A 25,823-nucleotide genomic window follows, 5' to 3' on the forward strand; every position below is an offset into this window, starting at 1 on the left:
TTATTAAAAAATGAAGGCAATTAATATTCCATTTGTGAAGACTAAATACCAATTAGTCCATATTCTGTCCAAGACAATTAAAAAATAAGGTGTGCTACAACTCATTCGTCAAGTTGAGGATTGGAGGTATGTATTCACCTATCTGGACTTTATTAGGTTATTTAATTACTTTACTTAAGGTCCACTTCTCGTAAATCTTACTTGTAACTAGGAGAAGAATACATATTTGAGAGTTCTATCGTATTCGTTATGACACCGAAAAATACATATTCGATAGTTTTATCGTATTCGTTCTGACACCGAAAATTTTTCTTAACATATGCACCTAAATGAAACTCATTAAGTTTTGCTCCAAAAGGATTCCGTTGTGGACTGAAACCTTCTTGTTGAATATTAAAGAGTTCCTTGGAAACAAATATTGGAAAATATGAAGATTAAAAGTACCTTAAATCAATCCCACTCAAAATTTAATCAACAATGTCTCATAGACCACATACATATCCACCCACGCCAATGTAGCGGTTATACGAAATGAAAACTTATCTTTGGCTATATCATATCCCACAACTTTCTTTTCCTCTCTTCTCTTATGTTTTCACACACATATACATTTATACTATATATGGTACAATAATTAGTAATATTTGGGTTAATTCTAAATTAGGGCATGTAGGAAACAACTACTATCTTGCCTTGGACAATTGTATAGCTTCTTGATCATGTGTAGACTCTTCAGCCCAGGCAAACTGGTGATGAGACAGGAGTGAGAATTCACGATTCCTTACATCCTCAAGCTGCTCCCACTCTGCCCATCTCTCTGCTAGATCCACTCCCTGCAGCAATCTAACCACTTGTGCCATTGTCGGACGGTCCTCGGGTGAGCTTTGAGTGCAAAGCAATGCAACCTGAATGACAGTCTCAACCTCTTTTGGATCGTGCATCTTCATGTTTCCATCCACGATGTCATCAAGCCTATTTTCTCTCTGCAGCTTCTTGATCTGTTGAGATCATATTTACATAATTTAAGTAAGACACCAAATAGGAAGCAGCAACAAAGCATTGAAGAAGACAGTATTTGCAAAAAAACTTCAATGTGGTTGAAACTTGTTTCAAAAATATTGAGCTACATTGGAACCCTGAGCAAGATTGAAGTTAAAGGTGACAATTTACACAGGGCATCATGGAAAATGTCAAACAAGAATTATCTAGGCTATATAATAGTTAAGAGTTAGTAATGAACATGAGCTGATTCTTACTAGACTATATAATAGTTAAGAGTTAGAAAGCTCTCTTCTCCCTCTCTAAAAACTTTGGCGAACCCCTAGCCATCCCGCCTATTCCTCCAAAATAAGGTGTAGCTGCTACTTGTTCCCCAAGAAACACCATAGTCACAATCACATCACACACTCTCTCTCATGATGATCAAAAGAGCATAAATATATTGCAGTTAAGTTTCTTTAGCCCAAATTAAGTACCGCTTGTAACACTCTCGTTTACCCAATGTTAGACAAGGTCCCAGCCCAAATCTATGCAAATATTCTACGTATCTAAATTCGCCTGGGATTTTTGGAGATGCCTGACAATCTTCTTTCTAGCATCTCCATTCAATCCTGCCAATCTGTGGTCTTGTGACTTCCCCCTCATAGTATTACCCCTAGCCTAGAGAAAAGTTTACATTGACCCATAATTTCTACTACTAGTTCATAAAATTGAATAGTGGCATGCTCACCAACTAAAAGGGGTAGACATCCTTTTCTAACAATCCCATGAAGGATTATATAAATCTTCAGAGAAAGGCAGAGAAAACTTGAGAAATGAACTAATTATGTACTCGCTCATCAATTATGCCTATCGATTATCAGGGAAAAAATGCAGAAAAGCCAAAAACTTGACAGACTAACTGATAGATGATAAAAGATAAAAGCTGCCATAAAGGAGAGGTACCATTTTAACATATAAGAATCCCGTCAAGTATAGATATGCCCAAAGAGTTCAGGAAGTCATATAGGAGACTATAAATCTTACATGATCAAGCAGAAGAACATCCTCCTCTTCTTCAAGCCGAGCAAAATCTATAGCACGCTGACCAGTGACAAGTTCGAGAAGTGTGATACCATATCCAAAAACATCAGTCTTTTCTGACGATTTTCCAGTGGACAAATATTCTGGGGCAATATGACCCATGGTACCACGCACTTGAGTGGTAACGTGAGTTAATTTTGTATCAACCAGCTTTGCTAGCCCAAAATCTCCAAGAACGGGCTCAAAATTATCATCTAGAAGAATGTTTGCAGCCTTTAAGTCACGGTGTATAATCTTAGGATTACAATGCTCATGTAAATACTCTAAGCCATGGGCTGCACCAAAAGCGATGTGTTTCCTTGTTGACCAGTCCAAGCCTTTCTCACCAGGTTTTAAATCTAACACATATATCAGGAAGAAAATGTTATGAATTAAAAATATTGAACAGTAGATATATGAGAATCATGATATGCCATTCCAAAGAATTAAGTGATGATTAACCTTCAAACGAACAAGCATAAAATACAAATGATGTAAATCCCATCCCCCTCCTTAAGAAGTAGGGAGGGGGGTTGATGTTCAGGATGTCCTTACTTGAATAATGAGTTGGTTGAAGAAAATAGAAATATGGATTTGGGAATTTGAATCACAAGATGGTGGTTATATATCAATACGTGCGATGAAAGACCTCCTCCATAAGTATGGGCTGGAAGGTGAGGTTGACCGTACGATACCTAATGGGTGTAATTAAAATTACCAAGAAAAACAACAAAGGAAGTAGGGATTAGGGAGCATCTCAGAAAAAATTTCAAAGATGGTACCTCATGTCATAATATGATGCAGAATTCTATTGCTAAATTATACCACGAAAACAGAAGAAAAATTACAGGCTCTCTCAAATGAAACAGAACTTGGCAACAGCAATGATTTTTTTTTTCTTTTGGGACTGACTGAACACTGAATTAGGGCTTCTAATCACTTACCAAGCACAAAAAGAAGTTCAAACCATGGTCCTAAAACATGCTTGTGTTCCAAGCCACTCACACTGAAAAATGCAGAGGGGAAATAGAAAAGTAAACTCAAGCAATGCGTTTTTAGGACATACCTCTCAAGCGATACGCAACACTAAGATTTTTCATGAATGGATAAACAAGGATTCTCTCGGATGAAGTTGTACAAAATCCAATCAACCGTAAAAGATTCTTGTGAACTGCAACGCTAATGAGTTGTACTTCTCTCAAGAATGCAGCCTCTCCACCAGGACTATTATAATCTGTAAGGCGTTTCACTGCAACCTTTACATTGTCTGAGAGGACACCTTTGTAAACTCTTCCAAAGCCTCCTTGTCCAATTATGTTGCTTTCATCGAAGTTATCTGTAGCAAGCTGAATTTCACGCCAGGAAAATCTTCTTAACTGGCCAAAGGAAATTTTGCACTCGTCTTCACCTAAAATTACATTAAAAAAAGAAAATGGGGTGGAGTAGATGTTAGTTTGACAAGATTGTGTAGCTCATGATGCAACTTCAGGCATTTGGACTTTTGAATACAGATTAAACGAATACAAACATCAAACGTGGTAAGTGATTATTTACACATCTGACTACAAAGGGTGGGGATCAATTCTAACTTAACTAGGTTGAGATGATTTCAAATTTAAATTTCCATAACGATGCTTAGTACAAACTGAAAGTGATCTCAAAAGTAAAAGGTAAGGAAAATTTACCTGTAACATCAACAAAGACATCATGTTTTAGTTTGTGCATGCGATAATATCGATAAGCGAAAAGAGCCCCAATCAAAAGAATTACTGTTACACCGCAACTTGCCGAAGTTATAACCGTTCCAAGTTTTGATTTCTTGGTTGAAACTGCCAAATTTTAAAATATTAGGTTATTCCTAGGTAATTCAAACATAGTTGGTAAACTGAAACAGAGAGTTGTAGAGTTGTACAAAGAATAAACCTCGGCGAAAAGAGCCAGAAGCACAAGGCTGCTTCAAGCTAGAACCACATGCAAGATGTGCTCCTGTAAAACTGTAAGGACAAAACAATTAATAACAAGCCATTAAGGATATATAATATAACCATTTGACAAGTATACAGTAAGTTGCAAATTATAGAATGTAGATGCAATGCTGAAGGAAAATATTATAATAACGGAAAGGTCATCTAGAACCAAATTACACATCATTGGAACCAAAGGAGTTTACACCATTTTTTATTATAATAAGTAGGAATTTAAGCATTTGAAAAATAGTATATATATATACATCCAAAATGATACTTGTGCTTGCTGAAACTATTATAAGTGGCAGTCAAGAAGTCAAATCCTATACCTCCAACTTTCTGTAATAGAAGAAGAACTAAACTCGTCTCTTTATGACCATAGCACCATTTCATGATAAAGACATTATAATACATCTTTAGTGCTGGAACTCTCTCAAACCTCTTAATTAGAATTCAAGATTTTTAATGGGCTGGTCAGCCCGGTCCTACACCAACAGTAGGGGTGGGCAGAACCAAACTGAACCAGACCAAACCGGCTGGTTTGGTTAGGATTTTGACAAAAATTAAGGTCATACAGTTCGAAACCCGGCTCGGTTCAGCTGGTGCTTTCAATTCCCTCAGGAACGAGAGAACAGAACTGAATCGATTCCCACTCTTTTTATTAATTCCACCCGTATCCCTCCTATAAAATCATCTTTTTCCCCTAGCTCTAGCCACATAAGCCTATCTCTCCAGTGAAGGAATTAAACAAAGACATCCTTCGTATAACTCCTATATCATGCAGACAAGCACAAAATAAGGATGTATTTTATATAATATATATTATATGAGTATGATATATATCCAATTTTCTATAATACAGTTAACCGCACTTGCAGATGACCCAGCCAGTGCATGCTGGTAAACTGGCCGTGCAAAATCTGGTTATCCGCAAGTGCGGTTAACCATATTATAGAAACATGGATATATATAAGTAATCCGCATTAACTCTCTTACAATAAGAATTCGTCATTATTACTGATGCCAATACATCAATCCAAGGGAATATAAAAGGAAATGAGAATCAGAGTTTAATGGTATTTACTTGAATTTTGGAATTGTAAAGAATTGCATTGGAACTCTTCCGGTTAACTCATTCGATGAAAGATCCCTGCCAAAAAAGAAAGGAATTTATAAACAGTAAAGAATTTCACATAGTGTGCAAGCTCAGATGGGCATGCAATTATATTTAGGCAATAAGTCAAACAGCAGGATTGTGAAAAAATGGAATTGCTCACAGTTCAGTCAACACGCTAATATTAGAAAGTGAATCCGGAATATGTCCAGATATGTGGTTACCCCTCAATACCCTGAAGCACAGGTGAGATGATTAATTTTTCTTTTCTGGAGAACAGGAAAGTGTTCACAAGATAGTACTTTCCAATATAAAGAGTTGTAGAACACTCAGATAAGACAACAGCATAAGTAACTGCTACAGATCAAGGCAATTCCCCAATAAATACAAGAACATTTTACTTATATAGAAGAATAAGAAAGTTGGAATCTTTTAGGAATGGAAATGCAGCCTTACAAATGCTTTAAATTGGACAGTTGACCCCAGGCATTGGGTATAGGACCTCTGAAATTATTGTTTGCAAGATTTAGATTCTGTAGATGTGTCATGTTGGCAAGATAAACGGGTAACAGGCCCGTTAGACTATTATCCTGGAAGTCCCTGCATAAATAAAGTTATTTTATCAAAATTCACGACTGGATGCCAAAAATATATTCTTCAGAATTAAAACAAACAAGAACTACAAGGTATTATATTCCACTTTTTTCTATGACTCAGTTGACAGTATGTAAAGTTACAATGATAAAGGAAAACTTAAATTCTATCTCTCTCTCTTTCTCTCTCTCTCTCTTTTGGTACCAGAGCACAAACTAGTGATCCAACATGCAATAGGTGAATGCTAATGCATCAAGAAGTTGACTTACAGGCTAGCCAAAAATTTCAGTTTAGTAATTGAAGGAGAAAGCGTTCCAGAAAATCCATTTGAAGCCAGGCTCCTGCAAAGTAGTACATTCACAAATTAAATGTACTGCAAAGATAAATGATTTTCAAAGATGGCAGTATTAATAAAATGTAGCTTTTTCATGGTCACAAAAGTTAGTTGAACTTACAGGGATATGACATTTCCATTTCTACAAGTGACATGAGACCAGCTAAAACAGGGGCTAACGAGATTATAATTCCAATCTGTTATTCTGCCACTGGAATCATTCAGTGCCCTAAGCAAATCGATCAATGCTTCACCTGCACATTATCGTAAGTGAAGAACGAAATTGTATGTAGAGCCATAAATGGCTGGTGAAAAGAACTTTTGTTTATATTAACTTAGACTAGTTATCAAGATTCTCTCTCCCTCTCTCTCTGTTTTGGCACTAGCAGTGAATGCATCTCCCTTTCCTTCATTTCTGAGTACTTTATTTTATGTTTCACAGAGCATCCGTCTACTCCATGAAAAATCAAAACGTAACAACTCTATGGTGAATAATTTTACAGGTTAATAATGCTAGAACAATATATGACAACGCTCTTAACTAAGTAGTAAGAAAAGTATCACTTAAATCATATCCGCATTGATAATTTCAGAACCAACCTCATTTTACAACCAGAAATAAATCTTGCTTAAAAACAAATAATAGTTAGATATCACCATACCTTCAACATCTGGATCTGTAGATGCAAAACTGACTCTTAGCAAAATGAGTAACATTAACCAATTTATGATTGGCTTTAAAAGATGCCAGCTAGAAAATGCTCCAGACATGTCTCCTGAACTACTGACGATTATTCACCCAGACACCTCTAGCCTCTTTATGGGAAGACTGCATAAAAAAAAAAAAAAGCATTTTCAGTTGAGAGTAGAAGAGATTCCGGCCTGGAAAGCAAAGAAAAAAAATATTATAATTGTACAGATGGAACTTAATACATCTACTACAATGAAGGAGAGGGAAAATACACATGTTTTTGGGTTCATTCCTGTAACAACTACTTCTGTTTGTGCTGTTGATATTGCTTACCCTGATAACTTGTGGGGCCTTTTCTGGACCATAAGCATTTGTTACCTTTGGTACTAGCCCTGCAATCTAGTAGCTCAATGTTTTAGGATTATGTTTCCCATCTCTCATCTGATCAAATACTGACTTGATTTTGGACATGGAATATTACGTAACAATACGATTATGAGAATTTTATCTTTTTCTATAACTTTTATGTTATACTGATTTGGAATTTTTTGTCTATAAGTTTGCTATTATAGTAATTTGGTTTTGGACATTGATGTACTAACTATGAAATAATAGGATAGCATGATCTCCTTTCTACAAATTTGCGGTTATAGTGTTTGGGATTTTTTAAATGTTAATTCTCTGCGTGGGAGTATTTATGAGACTAGGAGTTCTTGCAGTGATGTGATCAGAATTCCAAGTAGTTCACCTCAAATTCTTTTAGAAACGCAGAAAAGTAGAAATCATTTTGGTATTCAACCCCTGAGATTAAAGCTCCCTCTAAGGTGAATGAAATTTTCATATACAACCTGAAAAGAAAACCCTTTTGGAATATCATTGCCTCTTCAGACAGAGTAACCTAAAACAGTCATTCTAGACACAGCCAATGTCTGTTGGCTGAAGAGGAGAATATGAGTTCTTACAATCAGACCTAGTCCCAATTTCTAATACAACCCAATCAAGATAATTGAAATATAGTTACAATATAAATAAATGAAAAACAAAATAAAACAAAACAAAACAAAATGGAACATATAAAACTAAAAAAAAGTGAAAGAAAACAAGAACTTACTAGTTTCAGCCATGGCTGTTGCAACCCACCAGGAAACAAGATAACATGGCTCAAGAAGGAGAAGAAGTTAAATAATGTGATTATTATTATTATTATTGTTGTGATCATGATTGATTGTGAAGATATGAATTGAGTGCTGCTGGGTTAGTGCAAGGGTCCACAAGGCACTGAGAATAAATAAAATAAAAAAAAAAAATTTAAAAAGGTGGGAAGAATGAAGAAAGAGGAATTTGGGAAGGCCAGTGGCAGAGAATAATATGAGAGAGAGCTACTTGGGGTTGGGGTAGGGGTTTGAGCTGCTGTGGAGTGTGTGGAGTTTGGAATGTGGAATAAGAATCAGAATCCCACTAATTACCGGGTCACTGGGCTTTAAAGTGATAACAACCATTATCTTGTTTTCTTTTATTCAAATGACAGCCATTTGGCCTTATCAGAATGTCTTTTAGATGCAATTGCAGTGTTAAGTCACGTCGCATGATTGTTTGGTAAAGTCGTTTTTACATTTCATGGCAATGTAAAATCTGTTCTACGTTTGTGCAAGGTAAATTACCCTTATACGACAAGTCCTATATGTTCGAATTCGTCTTCCTTTGAAGATAGTGTGGTCCGCCTCCTTGTTCCCAAGTTCGAAATATCATTCACGTAAATTAGAGTAGTTTAGTATATTATCGCTTTTACTACATAGTTTTAGTTTTTAAAGTTTAATCATGGGCTCTCGAGAGGAACCGCTCCCCAACTTCCGTTTTCTCCATCTCTCCGTCGCATCGCATCCTCTTCCTCAACCCGATTTTCCCCTCCCCATTGCTTTTCCTATCCAACCCTCTCTCTTTATCCTTGTCCGCTCCCTTCCTCTCTGTATGTTTTGCGTTTTTCAAGATTTCATCTATTTTAACCACCACCATTTTTATCGATTGTTTTGTTGGGTTTCATCTTTTTTGGCAACACCGGCCGGGGAAATTTCTACAAGAAGTGTTGGATAAAACTGAAACTCTAAAAGTATTTGCTTGCTTAAACGTTGGACACAAAAGTTATGGCTAAAAGCTTCAAACTTGATAAATTGAACTGAATGTAAGAGTACACCTTAAATAGGAAAAACAAAGCTACTGTTGCAAATAACATGATCGTTACTTAGCAGAATTTGTGGAGCCATAATCCACAATTAAAAGCATGAAAATAAACATGGTTACCCACACTAACCATGACTCCTACAAACTAGGAATTCTCCTATAGTCCATTAATCTCCTAACCATAGGCAACAACTATTATTAAATAAATAATTTAAAAACAAATCTTAACAGCCTCCTTTAAACTGATTTCTGCATAAAACAGTTTAGTATTTAAACTTCAACTCTAGTCCAGTATTGATACCTTTCCTTGAACAACGACATGTGAAGAGCAAACTCCAAGTATGCTTTTAAGCTTCTCGAACAATGGCTATTTGAGAGGTTTAGTCAGGATATCAGCAGCTTGATCTTCACTCTTGCAAAACTCTAACTCAATCACATCATCTTTGCAAAGATCACGCAAGAAGTGATAACGAACATCTATATGTTTGCTTCTCCCATGCATAACTGGATTCCTTGAAAGCTTTATTGCAGAAACATTGTCACAAAATATTGTTGTTAGACCTTGCTCCTGATGACCAAGAACTTCAAGCATTCTTCTCAGCCAAATGGCTTGACAGGAACATGAAGCAACTGCAACAAATTCAGCTTTAGTAGTGGATAGTGTCACGATCTGCTGCTTCTTCAAGGACCACGAAATAGCACCTGAACTCATCAAGAACACATGGCCATAAGTGTTTTTTTTATCATCAATATCACCTGCAAAATCACTGTCAGTAAAGCCGAAAAAACTTGGTTTTTCACCCTTTTTGTAAAGAACACCAAAATCAGATGTTCTTTTTAAGTATCGAAAGATTCTCTTGGCTGCCTTGAGATGCATCTCAATAGGATTCTCCATGTAACGACTTATCATACTAACAACATACATGATGTCAGGCCTTGTTGAGGTCAAGTACATCAAACTTCCAACTATTTGCTTGAAGTAAGTATTGTTAATTCTCTCACCATGGGGATCTCTTGTCAATTTCAAACCAATTTTAGTTGGTGTTCCAACTGGATTGCAACTCATCATCTAAAACCATTAAGAACATATTTCTTTTGACAAATAAAATTTTCAGCAGCTGATTGTACTACTTCTATGCCAAGAAAGTAGTGCATCAGTCCCAAATCAGCCACATCAAACACATTCATCATAGACTTCTTAAACTCATCAAACATATCACAATCATTTCCAGTGTAAATCAAGTCATCAACATAAAGAGACACGATGAGCATTTTACCTTCATCGCCAACCTTAAAATAGAAAGTATGTTCATATGGACACTTTTGGAAGCCTTGTTTGACAAAATATGCATCTATGTGGTTGTACCAAGCTCGTGGTGCTTGTTTTAGTCCATAGAGTGCCTTCTTCAATCTCAAAACTTTCTCCTCTTTTCCTTCATGTACATAGCATGTAGGTTGATCTACAAATACTTGTTCTTGCAATTCACCATGTCAAAAGGCAGATTTTACATCTAATTGAAAAATAGGCCAAGAGTTTTGGGATACTAAAGAGATTGCTAAACAAATTGTATCTTGCCGTGCAACAGGGGCAAACACCTCTCTATAATCAACTCCATATTCTTGCTTGTATCCCTTAGCCACCAAACGAGCCTTATGCTTGTCTATTTCACCTTTTTCATTCAATTTGGTTTTAAACACCCACTTCACTCCAATAGTTTTCTGACCCCTAGGCAAATTAGTTAGCTCCCATGTATGATTCTTCTCAATAGAATTGGTTTCGGCCTCCATTGCAATTTTCCATTTTGTATCTTTGACTGCCTTTTCAAAGGAGATAGGATCCGAATCTACAAACAAAGCAAAATGAGCAGTAGTGTCATCATTTGAGAGTTCATATCCACTTACATAATCAATCATCCAAGCTAGCCTCTTCCTTGGACGTTGGTTTTCTGGTGGCTGCTCATTTGCCAGTGGAATTGGTGAAGAAATGGGCAAGTGTTCATATGAGGACTGCATTTGCTGTTCAATCCTATTTTTTGTATCTTCAATTTTGGCTGGAATCAGCTATTGTTCTTTGACTTTTCCATTCCAATCCCACATCTTTTCTTCATCAAAGATCACATCTCAGCTTGTAATCACTTTCTCAATAATTGGATTGTACAATTTGTAGGCTTTGGAGTGTTCACTAACTCCAAGAAACACACACTTCTTGCCCTTGTCATCGAGCTTTTTTCTCTTTTCATATGGAATGTGTGCATATGCTATGCACCCAAACACTTTGAAGTGATATACGGTTGGCTTCCTTCCACTCCACGCTTCCTCGGGTGTCATATTTTTAACAGAAAAAGTAGGACATGTGTTTAAAATATGAATGGACCACATAACTGCTTCAGGCCAAAAGATCTTTGGACCTCTTCCCTTGACCAACAAGCTTCTAACCATGTTGAGAATGGTTCGATTTTTCCGCTGGGCTACACCATTCTGCTGAGGTGTATATGCGGCTGTGAGCTGCCTTCTTATGCCTTGTTCATCACAAAAAACCTCATACTCCTTTGAGCAATACTCTAGACTCTACCACGATCTGTTCAAAGTGTTCAAATCCTTCTTCCAGTTTCGTTCTCAACAAGTGTCTTGAAACTTTTATATGCATGAAAAGCTTCTGATTTTTCCTGCAAGAAATACACCCATGCCTATCGACTAAAGTCATCGATAAAAAAAAACAAAATATTTCTTTTTAACATTTGAAATTGGATTAATTGGGCCACATATGTCTAAATGCACCAAATCCAGCAGATTATAAGCCCTCCACAACTTTCCTTTTGGGAATTAATCTTGGTGTTGCTTGCCAACAATGCAATCTTCACAAATTTTGGATGGTGGTGTGATCATGGGAAGGCCAGTCACCATTTGCTTTTGATGAAGTGTCCTCAATCCATTGAAATTCAAGTGACCATATCTAAAGTGTCATGGCGATGACGGGTCATCTTCCTTAGCCATCAAACAAGCTTGAACTGTCTTTATCTTTAGCGGAAACAATCTGTTTGTTGTATGTTGTGAAATTATTGCAAGCGCATAATCCGCACAAGTAATATAGAGATAAGTGAAGTGTCATTTCCACGAAGACTGTAATTTCCTTTTAAGTACCAATTATGATTAATTCAGAAGTTTATTTGAACAATTAATTAATGAGAGTAATTGATTTATTAAACTAAATTAAAATAAATATGAAAAATAGCAATTTAATTAACAGTGGAAAATCAAGTTGATGAGATACTAGAGCATCCAATTTTACCATAACCAATTCCACTTAATTCTTATAGCCAATTAACCGTAATTACTACCTATGTTGACAGTTGGTTTCTCTTAATTCATTCAATATCTCCTCTCGGGCCCAACCAAAAATATTCTTAATTAACAACCCATTCTCTCTCGAGCAACGGATTTAAAAAATCAAGAACCCATTAAGGTCTATGAGAACCTGCAAGAAAACTACATGAGTCATGTTAGTCCCTCTCGGGCACTCATTCAAGACATGGTATTTGTTATGAGAAGCAAACACCAAACATCTCCTCTCGATCTCTGCTTGGATCATCAAATCAGTTAAATATGGCTAGATATTCAAAGCATTAAGAACAGTTGTTGAGGCCCAAAAAAGTCACGAGAAGCCCAAAGACATTTAAAGCTCAATATAACATATAATGTTGGTCATGCTTTAATCCAAGCTGTATTTTGGGAATTAATTCATTAAATAAATAATAGTGTCCATACCATGCGAAGCCAATAATACATTTTTCATATGTCAATCACCTATCAAGCTCACATGAACCCAAGTCATGTGGTTTACGGGGCTTGCACGAGGGATTGTGGTGTTGAAGGTTACGGAGGTCCACAAGGCATACGGAAGCTCTTGGATAATGGAGACATTGGGCTAGCTACTTGGGAGCACCAAAGTCCAAGCCCATTACTTGGAGTTCTCCAATGTGGGTAAGCAAATGAAATATTCTTCAAGTACTCCCTATTACCCACTGAAAACAAGCCAATTCCGACACTTCCTTTTACCCATAGGAAATATTCATTTTCCGATGCCTAGCTTTATATGTTGGAAATAAGAATGTCCCAATGCTCCTTTTTACCTGTTAGAAATAGACTAGCTCCAACACTTCCTTTTACCTATTGGAAACCAAAGAGAGCATTCACCTTCTATAAATTGGGAGGCATTGCCCAAGCAAAATCAACATCTCTTGGTTGCTGCAAGCCTCCCAACAACCATGAGAATTCACCTTTCTTCAGCTGCTGCAAGCATTCCAGCAGCCATCACAGTCATACTTGAGCCATCAAGCCCCCCTCATTTGGCTGCTGCAAACAACACAGCAGCCATCAACCAATTTTTCTTCAACCATCAAGCCCCTTCATTCGGCTGCTGCAAGCGACACAGCAGCCATCAACCCCCTTCTTCAGCCATTATAGCTATTGGAGCAGCACAACAACTTCCTGCTTTGGCTGCTGCAAGTATCCCAGCAGCCATCAACCCCCTTCTTCAATTATCACACCTCCTTCCTAGCTGTTGTAAGCACCCCAATCATAACCTCCTCTCCTTTAAATCCATCATCTTCTCTATAAAGCCTCACCAAGCATAACTCCAACCTTTTCCTTCCTTCCAAATTATAAACACCATAGCCTTCAAACCTCAAGCTTTTCCTCCCATCTTCATTCTCTTAAAACTCTTAAATCCCCATAGCCAAAGCCACAAACACTAAATTCTCAACACCCAAACACAAGTATATCAACACCAAGCCAAGCATAAGCATTCTCATTTGCTAAACTTGTGGGTCTTTAGCTCCTACACTCCAAGCACTACTACATTTTACTATTTGCGTGACGAGATTTTGCGTGATGAAGAGAACTTCTTTGCTTAAAATACACTTGCACAATGGAAATAAATACGCGTAGCACAAAACTGCACGACCAAATTATTTCGTCGCGCAAAAATACTTTGTGAAACAATAGCACATAGCGTCGCATGAAGGTAGGAAAAAAACCCGCGAACCAGCATTTCGGCGTCAAAAATTTGTGCGACAACAATTATCGTCGCACAAACATACGTAGCGCTACAACAGTACATTAGCTCGTGTAAAGTTAAGAATAAAAACACGGTGCTAGTTTATTTGGGGGTAAATATTGCGCGACGAGGATTTTGGTCGCAACTAGTTAGCTAGCGCGCCGATGAAACCTTTCGTCGCGCAAACAAAAAGCCGGAAAAAGGACCCGGCTTTATTGTATTTGGCGCCAAATACTTGCGCGACAAACAATTTATGCGCCAAATACTCGCGCGATGACAAGATGGAGTTTGCGCGACGAAACTTTGAGCGACGAACAAAAAATATTCGTCGCGCAAAAATGGATGTTGGCACATCCATGCGTGCCGAAAAATTAACTGTTGCGCGACGGTAAAGAGATTTGCACAACAACGTCTTGCGTGACGACATAAAAATTTCGTCGCGCAAATTTATTGATTTTTGCGCGACAACATGGAGACTTAGCGCGACGAAGTTATGTTCGTCGCGTCGTCGCTCAAAAACCTTCGCCCAATACATTATCATGCTCAGTCATGGCAGAGGCAAACTGCAAAAAAAAATTGCAGCTTGCCTCTCCCTCTGTCTCGAACGTTTTTGGGCAACCAAACTTCTCAAGTTCATTTCCTTTATGCATGGAATTCCCTCTACCTCTGCTACGTTCGTTGGGTATGTATTTTTTTTCGTTAGTGTAAAAGTATTAATGTAAATTTATACTAACACCATTAATTTCGTTGTGAATATGGATATTATATGTGATTAACGATTGGTGGAGAACGATTGAGAATGTATTTTCGTCGTTTTATAATTTAAAAATATATAATTAATTACATTATGTTTAAATTGTTTTGTAAAATTATATTTATATTATGTTGTTAAATTATACACGTTGACATTTTTATTTTTTTTTAGTAAAACTTAGTTTCCCGTTCGAGGTTAGTTGGATTTCGCGCATGGATGCGTAAAGCGTGACTGCGGTCCAATTAATTCTTGAATTGTCCCATTATTTGGACAGTTTGTGAATGTATAGTCATGTCACGTAATTTACGGCTACAAGATTAGGTTTCGATTGTGGAGATTTCGGTGTCATCTTGGTACGTTCTTCGGGTGGTGTATAGGTATTTTATACCTACGGTACACCTCAAGAACTGTATCGAGATGCTACCGAAATTCATCCACATTGAAATCTAATCTCATGTGGCTGTAAATTACGTGAGATGACTATGCATTCCCAAATGGGATAGGGCCCTTATCGGAGGCATAAGGAAAGATTTTGTAAGAATACAACATGATTTTTGTATTGTGATTGTGGTTCCAGGAATTATGAGTAGGATGTGGATACAGAACCCGAAAAGGTGCGCAGACGAATAGTTGGATGGAATCGAGGATTTTATTGACTTTGCACGGACACACAACCCGGGTGCAACTATAATCCAGTGTCCTTGTAAGAGGTGTAACAACACGTTGTGAGATACAATTAAAAATGTTCGATTTCATTTAGTAAGGCATGGAATGATTGAGACATACAACACTTGGAACCATCACGGGGAATAATTAGACATTGTTTCGTCTTCAAGGGCCACAAGAGTGGAGAATGTTGAACCTATTGTGAATTCTAATGAACAAGTCATGGATATTATAAATGATGCTTTTCCATTTGCATCGACCAGCGGCAATCAGGAAGGGGAAGATGACGTGCCTACACCAATGGACAGTGCAGAGTTCGCACAATTTGAAAAACTGTTGAAAAATGCCAACCAAGAGTTATACCCGGGGTGCGATAGCTTTTCCGTTTTGACAGCCATTGTGGAGCTAATGCACAGAAAAATAAAGTATCGTATGTCGAACCTGTGTTTCGATTACTTTTTGGGGGTTTTCAAGAGAATGTTTCCGACTGACAATTGTTTGCCGAAAGACCATAGACGGGCACAGAAGGTGTTGAATGGTCTTAGATTGGGTTATGAAAAAATTCACGCTTGCAAAAACAATTGCATGTTATTTTACAATGAGTATGAAACATTGGATACATGCCCTATATACAATGAGTCGAGGTTCAAAATGACATCTCAGAATATAATAACTAAGATCCCACAAAAAGTCATGCGTTATTTGCCCCTGAAACCTTGGTTGCAGTGATTGTATATGTCGACGCATACTGCCACAAACATGAGATCACATAAGGAAAAACGGGTAGACGACGATGTGATGCGGCATCCTACAAATGGGGAGGCATGGAAAGAGTTCGATCGAACGTTCCCTGAGTTTGCTGCTGATCCCCGAAATGTTAGATTGGGACTTGCCACTGACGGATTCAATCCGTACGGGGTTCTAAACCAACACCACAGCATTTGGCCGATTTTCATATTCCCATATAATTTACCGCCTTGGGAATGCCTGAAAAAGGAATACATGATGATGACTATTTTGATAACTGAGGATCCTGGCAGGTCCATCGATGTTTACTTAGGGCCATTGGTTGATGAGCTCAAGGATTTATAGACAAACGGTGTGCGCACGTACGATAAATCCACTGGGAATATGTTCACTTTGCAAGCAGTAGTTATGTGAACTGTGAATGATTTTCCAGCATGTACTATGGTTTCTGGGAGGAGCATAAAGGGTTATATGGCATGCCCTGTATGCAAGGAAGATGTAACTTCTGGTTGGCACACTGGAAAAATTTGTTACCTTAGTCATCTGAGATGGTTGCCATGGGACCACAAGTGACGGGAAAAGGATAAAGAGTTTGACGGGAACACAGAGCGTCGCCTCAGACCTAGAGAATGGTCCAGTGATGAGATATTGGAACATCTTAACCGTTTGGATTTTGCTCCGTTCGGGAAAACAGTTAGTCGAACCAGACCTGCTACACATCTGAACTGGATGCACAAGCCTATGTTGTTTGAGCTCCCATATTGGTCGAAACTAAAATTGAGGCACAATCTCGACGTTATGCATGTTGAGAAAAATGTATGTAACACATTGATAGGCATGATTCTAGATATCGTGGGCAAGACAACCGACATGATCAAAGCTCGTCTTGATTTGGAAAGAATAGACATACGAAGGGGTTTATGGATGAAAAGGGACAGTGACAAAGCAACAAGGGATCTTGCATTTTTTTCCATGAAACCAAATGATAAAAATGAGTTTCTAAAGTTTCTATCGTCTGTAAAGTTTCCTGAAGGGTATGCTTCTAATATCGCACGTTGCGTGAATGTTGATGGGGGTAAATTTACTGGACTAAAGAGCCATGACTGCCATGTGTTTATGCAACGCCTACTTCCTATGGGGATTCGACACCTATTACCGGAAGATATAGTCAAGCCAATCATTTTGTTGTCCAGATTTTTTTCCCAACTGACGGCAAAAACATTGCGAAAGACAGACATTCATCAGTTGCGCCATGACATTGTCCAAGTCCTATGCAAGTTTGAGATGATATTCCCTCCAGCTTTCTTCACAAGTATGATTCATGTGATGGTTCACTTGCCAGAAGAGGCATTGCTTGCAGGTCCAGTCAACTATCGTTGGATGTATCCAATAGAAAGGTATATAATCCTCATCATTTGTGTACTATCGTTGGATGTATCGTATTGTTTTATTTTGGCAGGCTTCTCGGAGATCTGAAAAAAAGCGTATGCAACAGAGCGAAGCCCGAAGGATCAATTATAGAGGCTTGGGTTCAATATGAGGCGCTTACTTTCTGTGGAATGTATTTAAAAGATGTGGACACGACTTTCAATCGTCCTCAGTGCAATAATGACGGAGGTGTGAGAAATGAGAAACTTTCTATTTTTGCCCAAAGCCCACGACCCTTTGGAGATCATGTATGAGGAGAGTCGTTTTCCAGAAATGACATGGAGGTAGCCCATTGGTTCGTACTGAACAATTGTGATGAAATAATTGCATACTTAGATGAGCATGAAGAGATGATGAAGCGAGAACATCCATCACATTTGTATTCCAAGAAACACCGTCAATTGTTTCCACAATGATTTTTGGAATATGTAAGTTATAAGTGTTTTGTATTTGACATATATATTGTAGTATTTATGCTTCTCAAACTAACATGTGAATGTTTTTGTATAATATTAGGTGAATAAGTTGAAATCAGAGAATTCTCCCACTTACAGTGAAGAGTTATATAACTTGGCATTCGGCCCAATTCGCACTGAATTGTTCTCGGGTTGCCATGTTAACAGCGTCAAGTTTTTGGGGACTACACAAGATGACAAGTTGTGTACACAAAACAGCGGTGTCCATGTCCCAGGTGGAGGTGAAAGTACGGACATTGATTTCTATGACAAACTTACAACTGTCGTGCAATTGCTTTACAAAGACTGATACTAAGTGATCAAGTTTAAGTGTCGATGGTTTGATACGAACCCAAATAGGCAGGGAAGTATTAAAATCAACCATGGCTTACTATCTATGAACATGAACAGAACTTGGTATGATGACGACCCTTACATTTTGGCAAACATGGCAAAACAAATTGTGTATCTAGATGACCCTAAAGCCGGGAGCCGCTGTAAAGTTGTTTAGCAGATGGATAAGAGGAACATGTATGCTATACCAGAACTAGACCCATCTGACAACAACGTCGACGTCACTGACCAACGTTTCGAATCTTCCATGGAAAATGATGCTCAAACACTTCTAGATACAAATGTTGTACAAGAACCGTTTCAGCTTGAAGGAGTGTCTTCAAGAGAAATACCGATTCAGTCAATTACAATTGACCTCGGTTATCTTCCGCGATATGATCCAACCGTGGGCCCGAACAACGATGATGATGTACTTATGGAGGAGGAGGAGGAGGAGGATGATGATGATGATTGGGAGACCGAAAGTGATGATGGCGACGATAACGAAGATTATTATAGTTCAGATGATGAATAATGTAATTTATTTGCGACTTGCCATGTAAAACATAGTAAATGAAATTATTTGTAATTTAATAATGTTAGTGTAAAGATTTTGGCAAGTATGCTTGTTTGAATATATGTACTTGCTATATTCAAACCTTATATATGTGGAGAAATGAAACATTGTTAAATAAATTGAGCTATATTTACTGAGAAGTTCAATGTAGTCCTTAAGAAGCCTATGCCTATTCATATTTTCACATTCTAATTTCCATTTGTTCCTATGCCTTCATTTGAATTTTGCCATGTAAATTATAAGCTTTTCAATGATTTTAGTTAAGCTCATTCATACCTTTTTAATTAAATTATGTTAAATTTAATTATGACGCAAATGCGAATTATACCTTCATTTAAATCCTAAAATATGAGTGGACATAGGCTTACTCATACTTTCATTGAAATCCTAAAGCCATGACCCTTTTGGCAATATTTTGTTTTAATTTTCTTCAAAGAACATTTTCAAAAAATGAAAATGAGAAACATGTCAAATTTTTGTTTCGGGCGACGAAAGTTTGAGCAACGAAATAGTTTAAATCCAACTACATCTAGTGTCGCGAGAGAACAGAAACAGAACAAAACCCTTATTTTTCTAGCTGGGAGAGAGCAGATAGAAACAAAATAAATGCAAAAAAATACATTCTGAAACTACAGATTTGTTCCTTCAACTTTAAAACACAACTTAAAGCTTTGAAACACATCACAAAGCTTTAAAAACTTCAAGCCTTCAACAATACTTCTCTTCGCAGAACTCATATTTTTTTAACAACTTTGCGCGATGAACTTAAACAAATCTTCGTCGCGCAACGAATGGGAAAGATTCCGAAAACTTCTGGAAAATTATTCTCAAATAATTTTAAAAAAAAAGTCTCTTGCAAGACGAAAAATCACCTGTCGTCGCACTATGTATGTTAGCGCGACCAATACAGTTCGTCAGGCAAGGGTTGTTTTCCGAAAAAACCTGCACAAAATTCTGAAATAATATAAATGAAACTTGCACGACGACAAAAGAATAGGCGTCACACAATGAATGTTTGCGCGACTAATAACATTCGTCTCGCAAAGGTTGTTTTCCGAAAAAATCCACAAAAAATTCTGAAATAATATAAATGACCCTTGCACGACGAATAAACTACTTGCATCGCACAATGAGTGTTCGCGCGACTAATCATATTCGTCTCGCAAGTGTTGTTTTCCGAAAAAAATCTGCAAAAAATTCTGAAATAACATAACTGACCCTTGCGCAACGAATCAAATATTGTCGTCGCACAAACAGTGTTGGTTCGTCGCCCATTGAATTTTTCTTCGTCGCGTAAAGTATTAGTATTTATATATTATATAATGTGTTTGTATTTCTTAATTGTTAGTCAATATATTTGTTTTGATGGCATATGCATTCTACGAAACTAGTTTCAACGATCTAGCCGTCAAATTTGTTTGTATATACTGCGAGATCGTATTCCCCAAAAATCGCAAAAAACAAACATTCATAGATCTAGTAACGGGACAAGACTTTTCAATGATTATAAATGAAAAATCACGATTTAACGGTTATTTTAACTCCGATTTTGATGATTTTTTACAGTTACATTCCTTGACCCTATATGAATACAATGACTGAATTTGATCTTTAATTTAAAAGATTTACACTAGTTAATACCACAAAATCTTACGTTATATATAACAAAAGTATAAATAAACTCTTAATTGTTAGTGAATATATTGTTTTGATTGCATACGCATTCTAAGAAACTAGTTTCAAGGATCCCACCATCAAACTTGTTTGTTTATACTTCGAGATCATATACGCCAAAAATCAGAAAAAATAACCATTTAGATATCAAGTAAAGGGACAAAACATTTTGATGGTTATAAACGAAAAATCACAATTTAACGGTTATTTCAACTCTGATTTTGATGATTTTTTACAGCTACACTCCTTGACCCTATATGAATAAAATGACTGAATTTGATCTTCAATTTAAAATATTTACACTAGTGGAAACCACAAAATCTTACGTTATATTTAACTAAAGTATAAATAAACTCTTAATTGTTAGTGAATATATTGTTTTGATGGCATATGCATTCTACGAAACTATTTTCAACGATCCAACCGTCAAACTTGTTTGTATATACTACGAGATCGTATACCCCAAAAATTACAAAAAACAAACATTCGGAGATCTAGTAACGGGACAAAAAATTTCAACCGTTATAAACGAAAACTTTTGCGAGACACATCCTTTCGTCGCGCAACATTACTTTGTGCAACGCCAAGTTATACTACATCGCACAAAATATTGGTAGACGCACTATGTCGTCGTGCAATGTTACGATTTTCTGGGTTTAGGGTTTAGGGTTTGCGCGACGCCAGATTTTTTCACATCACGCAAGGCTGTGAAAATTTTGGTGGAATGGGGTGAAAATCTGGCAGGTTTGTCACCTTGCGCGACAATTTATTAGTCGTCGCACAAGGTTGCGAAAAATTTGGCAGAATTATCACATTGCGTGACACCGGTTTATCGCTTAGGTCGCGCAGGATTTCCTTGCGCGACGGTTTTGTTTCGTCGCCGCCCAAGTTTGCAAAAAAAATATTTGGAAACGACGCCACTTTGACATTGTGCGACGCAATATATTCTACGTCGCGCAAGTTCGCGAAAAATTTTCTAAAACTTGCAGAGTCGTTTTCTTCAGCAATATGGTTCCTCTCTCTCCGTCCCTCCCTCCTTAACCTCCAACCACCTCAACCTGCGAAACCGACCCAATTTTTAGACCGGGCCGCCACCACCTTCGAACCCCAGCCCTTCCCCGCCGTTGTCGACCGGATTTTGACCGGTTTTGCCATTGTTTCTTCAGGCGCGTGCTCCCTCTTCTGGCCACCAAATCTGACGATTGAGGTATGGATTCCACTCTTCTTTTCATGCTCTAGTTGATGGTTGGTTAGGATTTGATGAATTGCTAGTGTAGGTTGTTAAATTGAACAACCCAAAGTTTTACCAGATTTCGGGATGAAATTCCAGCCACTTCCGGCCCTTTTTTGGCCTATGTCCAAGAACAAAAGTGGCTCTAATCGATGTCCTGAACCTAGGGTAGGAAGATTGGCCCATGATTTTGAGATTTTTCTGGCGATGGTTATCGCTTTAGACACCCGCGCGCCGGCGCGTGGGTACTGTAGGAAACCAGAAATGTGTCCCGATGTGATCCCCTAGTTGTAATGAGCGCATAGGTATGTTCGAATTCCAATTTGGATATCATTTGAGCCTCAAACGGATTTCGCCTATTGTGCGATTTCCAGGTTTGATATGTTCGGACTGTTGGATCGATCCTAAACTCACGTATGTTGTACCTTGTATTTCTAGGATCGTATAGGATTCGCCGGATCGTGGATCGTTATCCCGGATACTCCGAAATCGCGAACCCTAGGACAAGATATGATTTACTTAATGAATTAAGAATCTTAATGAAATTGTATATGCTTAGTTGGTAAATTGGATTTTTTTTTTTTTTTGTTTTATTAGTTGTTGGGCTTTTTATGTTTATTTTATTAGTCGTTGGCTCCATTTAAAAAATATTTCAATACATGTTTAAATGGTTTTAGACCACATATTAGAGTAACTATGTTTTTAACTTTGGATGCTTGTTCAATTGTGCAGATGTCAAACCTTACTAGAAGTCGTACGGTGATGACGACTGCATAGAGTTTGCCTCCCCCGGCTACGACCTCAGCTGCCACTGCTCCAGCACAAGTTGACGCCATACAGGTTTGTCCTGGGGTCTCCCATGCGCCGGTGTCATCAAAGTCATTAGTGGCGCAACCTGTTAGTGCCAGGCAGTGTCACCGCCCCCCCAGCACGACCGACACCACTTCGACATCTGCTACTGGTGTGTCAGGGTCACAACTAGGTAAAGATTTCCTTCAACTCCAGCTATTTCGGACCAAGAATTTAGTAGGATTTGTTATTTAACATTAATTTTATATTTCTTTGTAACCAAGAAGAACACCCGGGGACCTTGTCGCCAGTTGAAGACATCGGATACGACGAGTGGCATCGAGTTGCACCAACGGCGGACCAGCATAGCTCCTTGGCCCACGACATTGGGCACGTCGTTCGGACTTATTGCCCGATGAAATGGAAGTCTTGGAAGGTCATGCTTGACGAGGTGCGGATGGAGGTGTGCGGACAGCTGTCGGTATGTATTCTATACCTTTTAATTGTTTTCCCTTCAAATTTTATTTCTAATACTTAATGTATGTAATGAATTTATTGCAGATAAACTACAATTTAGAGAATGTCGGTGACGAGTTGTTGGCGTATGTCAACAGACTCTTTGCTGAGAGGTACAAGCAGTGGAAGAGCAACCTGCACCACCATTTTCAGGCATATGATGATCCGCAGGTTGCTCTTCAGGAGGGTTGCCCAAAGGAGCTTGAGGGGCAGGAGGATAGTTGGGAGTGGCTCTGCGGTCATTTTCAAGAGGCCGATTATGTGGTATTTTTTTATATTAAGTTGAAACTTATTACACGTTTCTTACTAATGTGTATTTAATTTTTTATATTTCATTTGAATTTCAACTAATACGTTTTATTTTTTGTATAACAGAAGAAGACCAAAGCAAATAAGGGCAATAAGGAGAGGAAGACTCTTCTCCACCATTCAGGTTCCAGGCCCTTCTCCTTTAGGATGGAGGCACGGCACCGGGTAATAATAAAGTCGTTTTTATTTATTTTTAATATGTCATTAATATTAATTTGTTTTTTTCGTACTAACATTTTTCTTCTCTTGATCAATTCAGGGGGGTCCAAATTCCCTGAGATTGATGTCTTTGGCGACGTTTATGTTCGACTTGGGAATGAGTTGGCCGAGTCCCTTCATGTAAGTAGTATTTAATTTTAATTACTATCTTACGCATTCAAGTTTCATGGTTATTATATGAATGTTTTAATTAATATTTTATGTTATGTTCAACAGACGACGATGATGGAGAAGAGCCAGTTGATTCTTCAGGAGTTCGCCTCCCAGCTTCCTCCTGATACGCCGCTCGAGTCCGTGGCTCCTCCACAGGATGCGGGGTTTCAATTCCTGACTGAAACCTTGGATCAAACTCTCGGGAGGTGCCCAGGGACATTGTCGAGGGATGGGGAATGCCCGGCGGCGGCCACCTAAACCCCGTGAATCGTCGCAGTCAAACAGTCAGGTGACTGCTTTGACAGCAGAGGTGGCCGAGCTCAGGGGTCATTTGTCACATCTTCTACAGTCCCTCGCTCAGTCCGGCATTCCAATCCCGCCTTTTCCTCCCTCATCGACCTCCGAGCCCCGCCAACCCAAGCATGGCCACCACACCTCTCCCCCTGTCGACAATGTCCAGACCTTTGAGCCGCATTTGCCAGACGACAACGTAGATTTTGGAGGGATGTTTGATTAGTTTTTAACTTTCTTAATTACATTTAAAATATTTCTATTGTACTACACATTTATATTATGTTATAACAAAAATATTTCTCTTCATTACATTTTTTTATTGCAATTTCATTTTATTATAAATATAAAAAAACCAAAAAAATTTTTTGTTACCAAAAAAAAAAAAAATTAATTTAATTAAAATATATTTATTTTTGCGCGACAACAAATTTTCCATCGCGCAAATTCACTTTTTACAAAATACAAAATCGTAAAAATAAATTTTAAAACAATTTATTCTATGTTTGCGCAACGAAAGTTTTTGTCTCGCTAAAGAAACTGCGACAAATGAATTTCGTCGCGCAAAGATTTGAGTCATGAATATTCTCTCGTCCCTACATGTATGCGCGATGAAGATAAATCATCACACTATGTTCTTGCAACAACTATTCTTTTGTCGCTCCAATATTTGCGCGACGAAAGATTTTGGCGTCCCGGAACTTTTGGTGCAACGAAGGATAACCGTCGCTCTTTTTGCGCGACTATTTACATAGATTGGTCGCGCAAAGTCTTTCTTCACGATCGTTGCGCGACGGAGTACGCCCAACGATATTTTTGTCGCGCTGACATTTGTGCGACTTAACTTCACTTTGCGCGACGACAGTTTCTTCATCACGCAAACTGTAAAATGTAGTAGTGAAGCTCTCATGCCAAGCTCATATAATCTCATATCAACATCAGCAAGTCATCTTCAACTCTTCATCAAGCTATTGGAAACATCAGCACCAAACATGCAGTCACTGGAAGAAGAGCAGAGTACTCCCTTAGGACTTGCTTCTCCCTCGGGATGCTTTTGGGGTCTTTCCACTTACTAGAAAATTCTGGAAAAATATGAGAAATATAGCTTGATCTTTAAGCTTTCCAAGCATATATCACATGCCACTAGGAAAAATCAGAAAAGTATTCAAATCTTCAATCTTCAACAGCATTGCAGTTCTGACTGGATTTCAACTTAGGTTGTCTTGACTTGCAAGTCTGGAGCATTTGGCTTGGTAGAAAATTATAAAACTTTGACACAATGATTGTCAATGTCTTAGCTTTCTTCTCCAATTGGCCTTGCACAAAATTCATTCGAAAAGTCAATTTTCAGTCGAAATCCTTCCAAGAGCACAGAATAGCTAAAAATAAGGAAAGTAAGGTAATAATGCTATTTTTAATTAAATTTCCCTATAAAAACCAAATATAAGAGGTATAAAAATATGGGAAATAATGCACTTATCATTTTCATTTGAACAACGGCAATGGCACCTCTTCCTGGATCATATATTTCACACGCACCTTTTTGAATTGTTATAACATAACCCTTATCTTGTAATTGGCCAACACTCAACAGGGTAGTCTTCAAATCAGGAACATAAAACACATTCGAAATTGTCTCAACAAAGTCATTTTTAGCCCTAATTTGAATATCACCCTTTCCATAGT

General features: G+C 37.9%; 2 protein-coding genes across 4 annotated transcripts; one reads left to right on the forward strand and one right to left on the reverse strand.

The window, feature by feature from the left end:
• Positions 1 to 418: 418 nt before the first annotated feature.
• On the reverse strand, positions 419 to 8,241 carry LOC110756377 (Leucine-rich repeat protein kinase family protein). 3 transcript variants are annotated; one of them, XM_088252047.1, is made up of 13 exons: positions 7,873 to 8,241; positions 7,095 to 7,160; positions 6,733 to 6,899; positions 6,192 to 6,324; positions 6,006 to 6,077; positions 5,599 to 5,742; positions 5,306 to 5,377; positions 5,113 to 5,178; positions 3,985 to 4,055; positions 3,747 to 3,890; positions 3,128 to 3,469; positions 2,026 to 2,420; positions 419 to 998 (listed from the first exon to the last, which is right to left on the reverse strand). In XM_088252047.1, exons 3-13 carry the CDS (start codon positions 6,839 to 6,841, stop codon positions 684 to 686), a joined length of 1,863 nt encoding a protein of 620 aa, XP_088108173.1. In that variant the 5' UTR covers positions 6,842 to 6,899; positions 7,095 to 7,160; positions 7,873 to 8,241; the 3' UTR covers positions 419 to 683. The 3 variants fall into 3 exon arrangements, with proteins under 3 accessions (XP_088108173.1, XP_021813488.1, XP_021813489.1); XM_021957796.2 differs by lacking the exon at positions 7,095 to 7,160; XM_021957797.2 differs by lacking the exons at positions 5,306 to 5,377; positions 7,095 to 7,160 and having other exon boundaries at positions 7,873 to 8,240.
• Positions 8,242 to 13,204: 4,963 nt separating this feature from the next.
• LOC148294849 (uncharacterized) lies at positions 13,205 to 24,104 on the forward strand. The gene is made up of 6 exons (XM_088252273.1): positions 13,205 to 13,445; positions 22,934 to 23,112; positions 23,211 to 23,429; positions 23,541 to 23,631; positions 23,725 to 23,813; positions 23,910 to 24,104. Exons 1-6 carry the CDS (start codon positions 13,205 to 13,207, stop codon positions 24,102 to 24,104), a joined length of 1,014 nt encoding a protein of 337 aa, XP_088108399.1.
• The last annotated feature ends 1,719 nt before the right edge of the window (positions 24,105 to 25,823 follow it).

Source organism: Prunus avium, chromosome 4 (genome assembly GCF_965620075.1).
Source record: "Prunus avium chromosome 4, drPruAviu1.hap1.1, whole genome shotgun sequence".
Classification (NCBI taxonomy): Eukaryota; Viridiplantae; Streptophyta; class Magnoliopsida; order Rosales; family Rosaceae; genus Prunus; species Prunus avium.

Bases quoted from the DNA above. Each gene is read 5' to 3' on its own strand.
- LOC110756377 (XM_021957796.2), bottom strand. From the start codon at position 6,841: ATGTCTGGAGCATTTTCTAGCTGGCATCTTTTAAAGCCAATCATAAAT. The intron at 5,378-5,598 runs GTAAGGCTGCAT...CCTGTGCTTCAG, and splicing joins CTGTCCAATTTAAAGCATTT to GGTATTGAGGGGTAACCACA. The intron at 999-2,025 runs GTAAGATTTATA...TGATCTCAACAG, and splicing joins ATGTTCTTCTGCTTGATCAT to ATCAAGAAGCTGCAGAGAGA.
- LOC148294849 (XM_088252273.1), top strand. From the start codon at position 13,205: ATGAGAATTCACCTTTCTTCAGCTGCTGCAAGCATTCCAGCAGCCATC. The intron at 13,446-22,933 runs GTATCCCAGCAG...TTTGTAACCAAG, and splicing joins TCCTGCTTTGGCTGCTGCAA to AAGAACACCCGGGGACCTTG. The intron at 23,430-23,540 runs GTATTTTTTTAT...TTTGTATAACAG, and splicing joins TTCAAGAGGCCGATTATGTG to AAGAAGACCAAAGCAAATAA.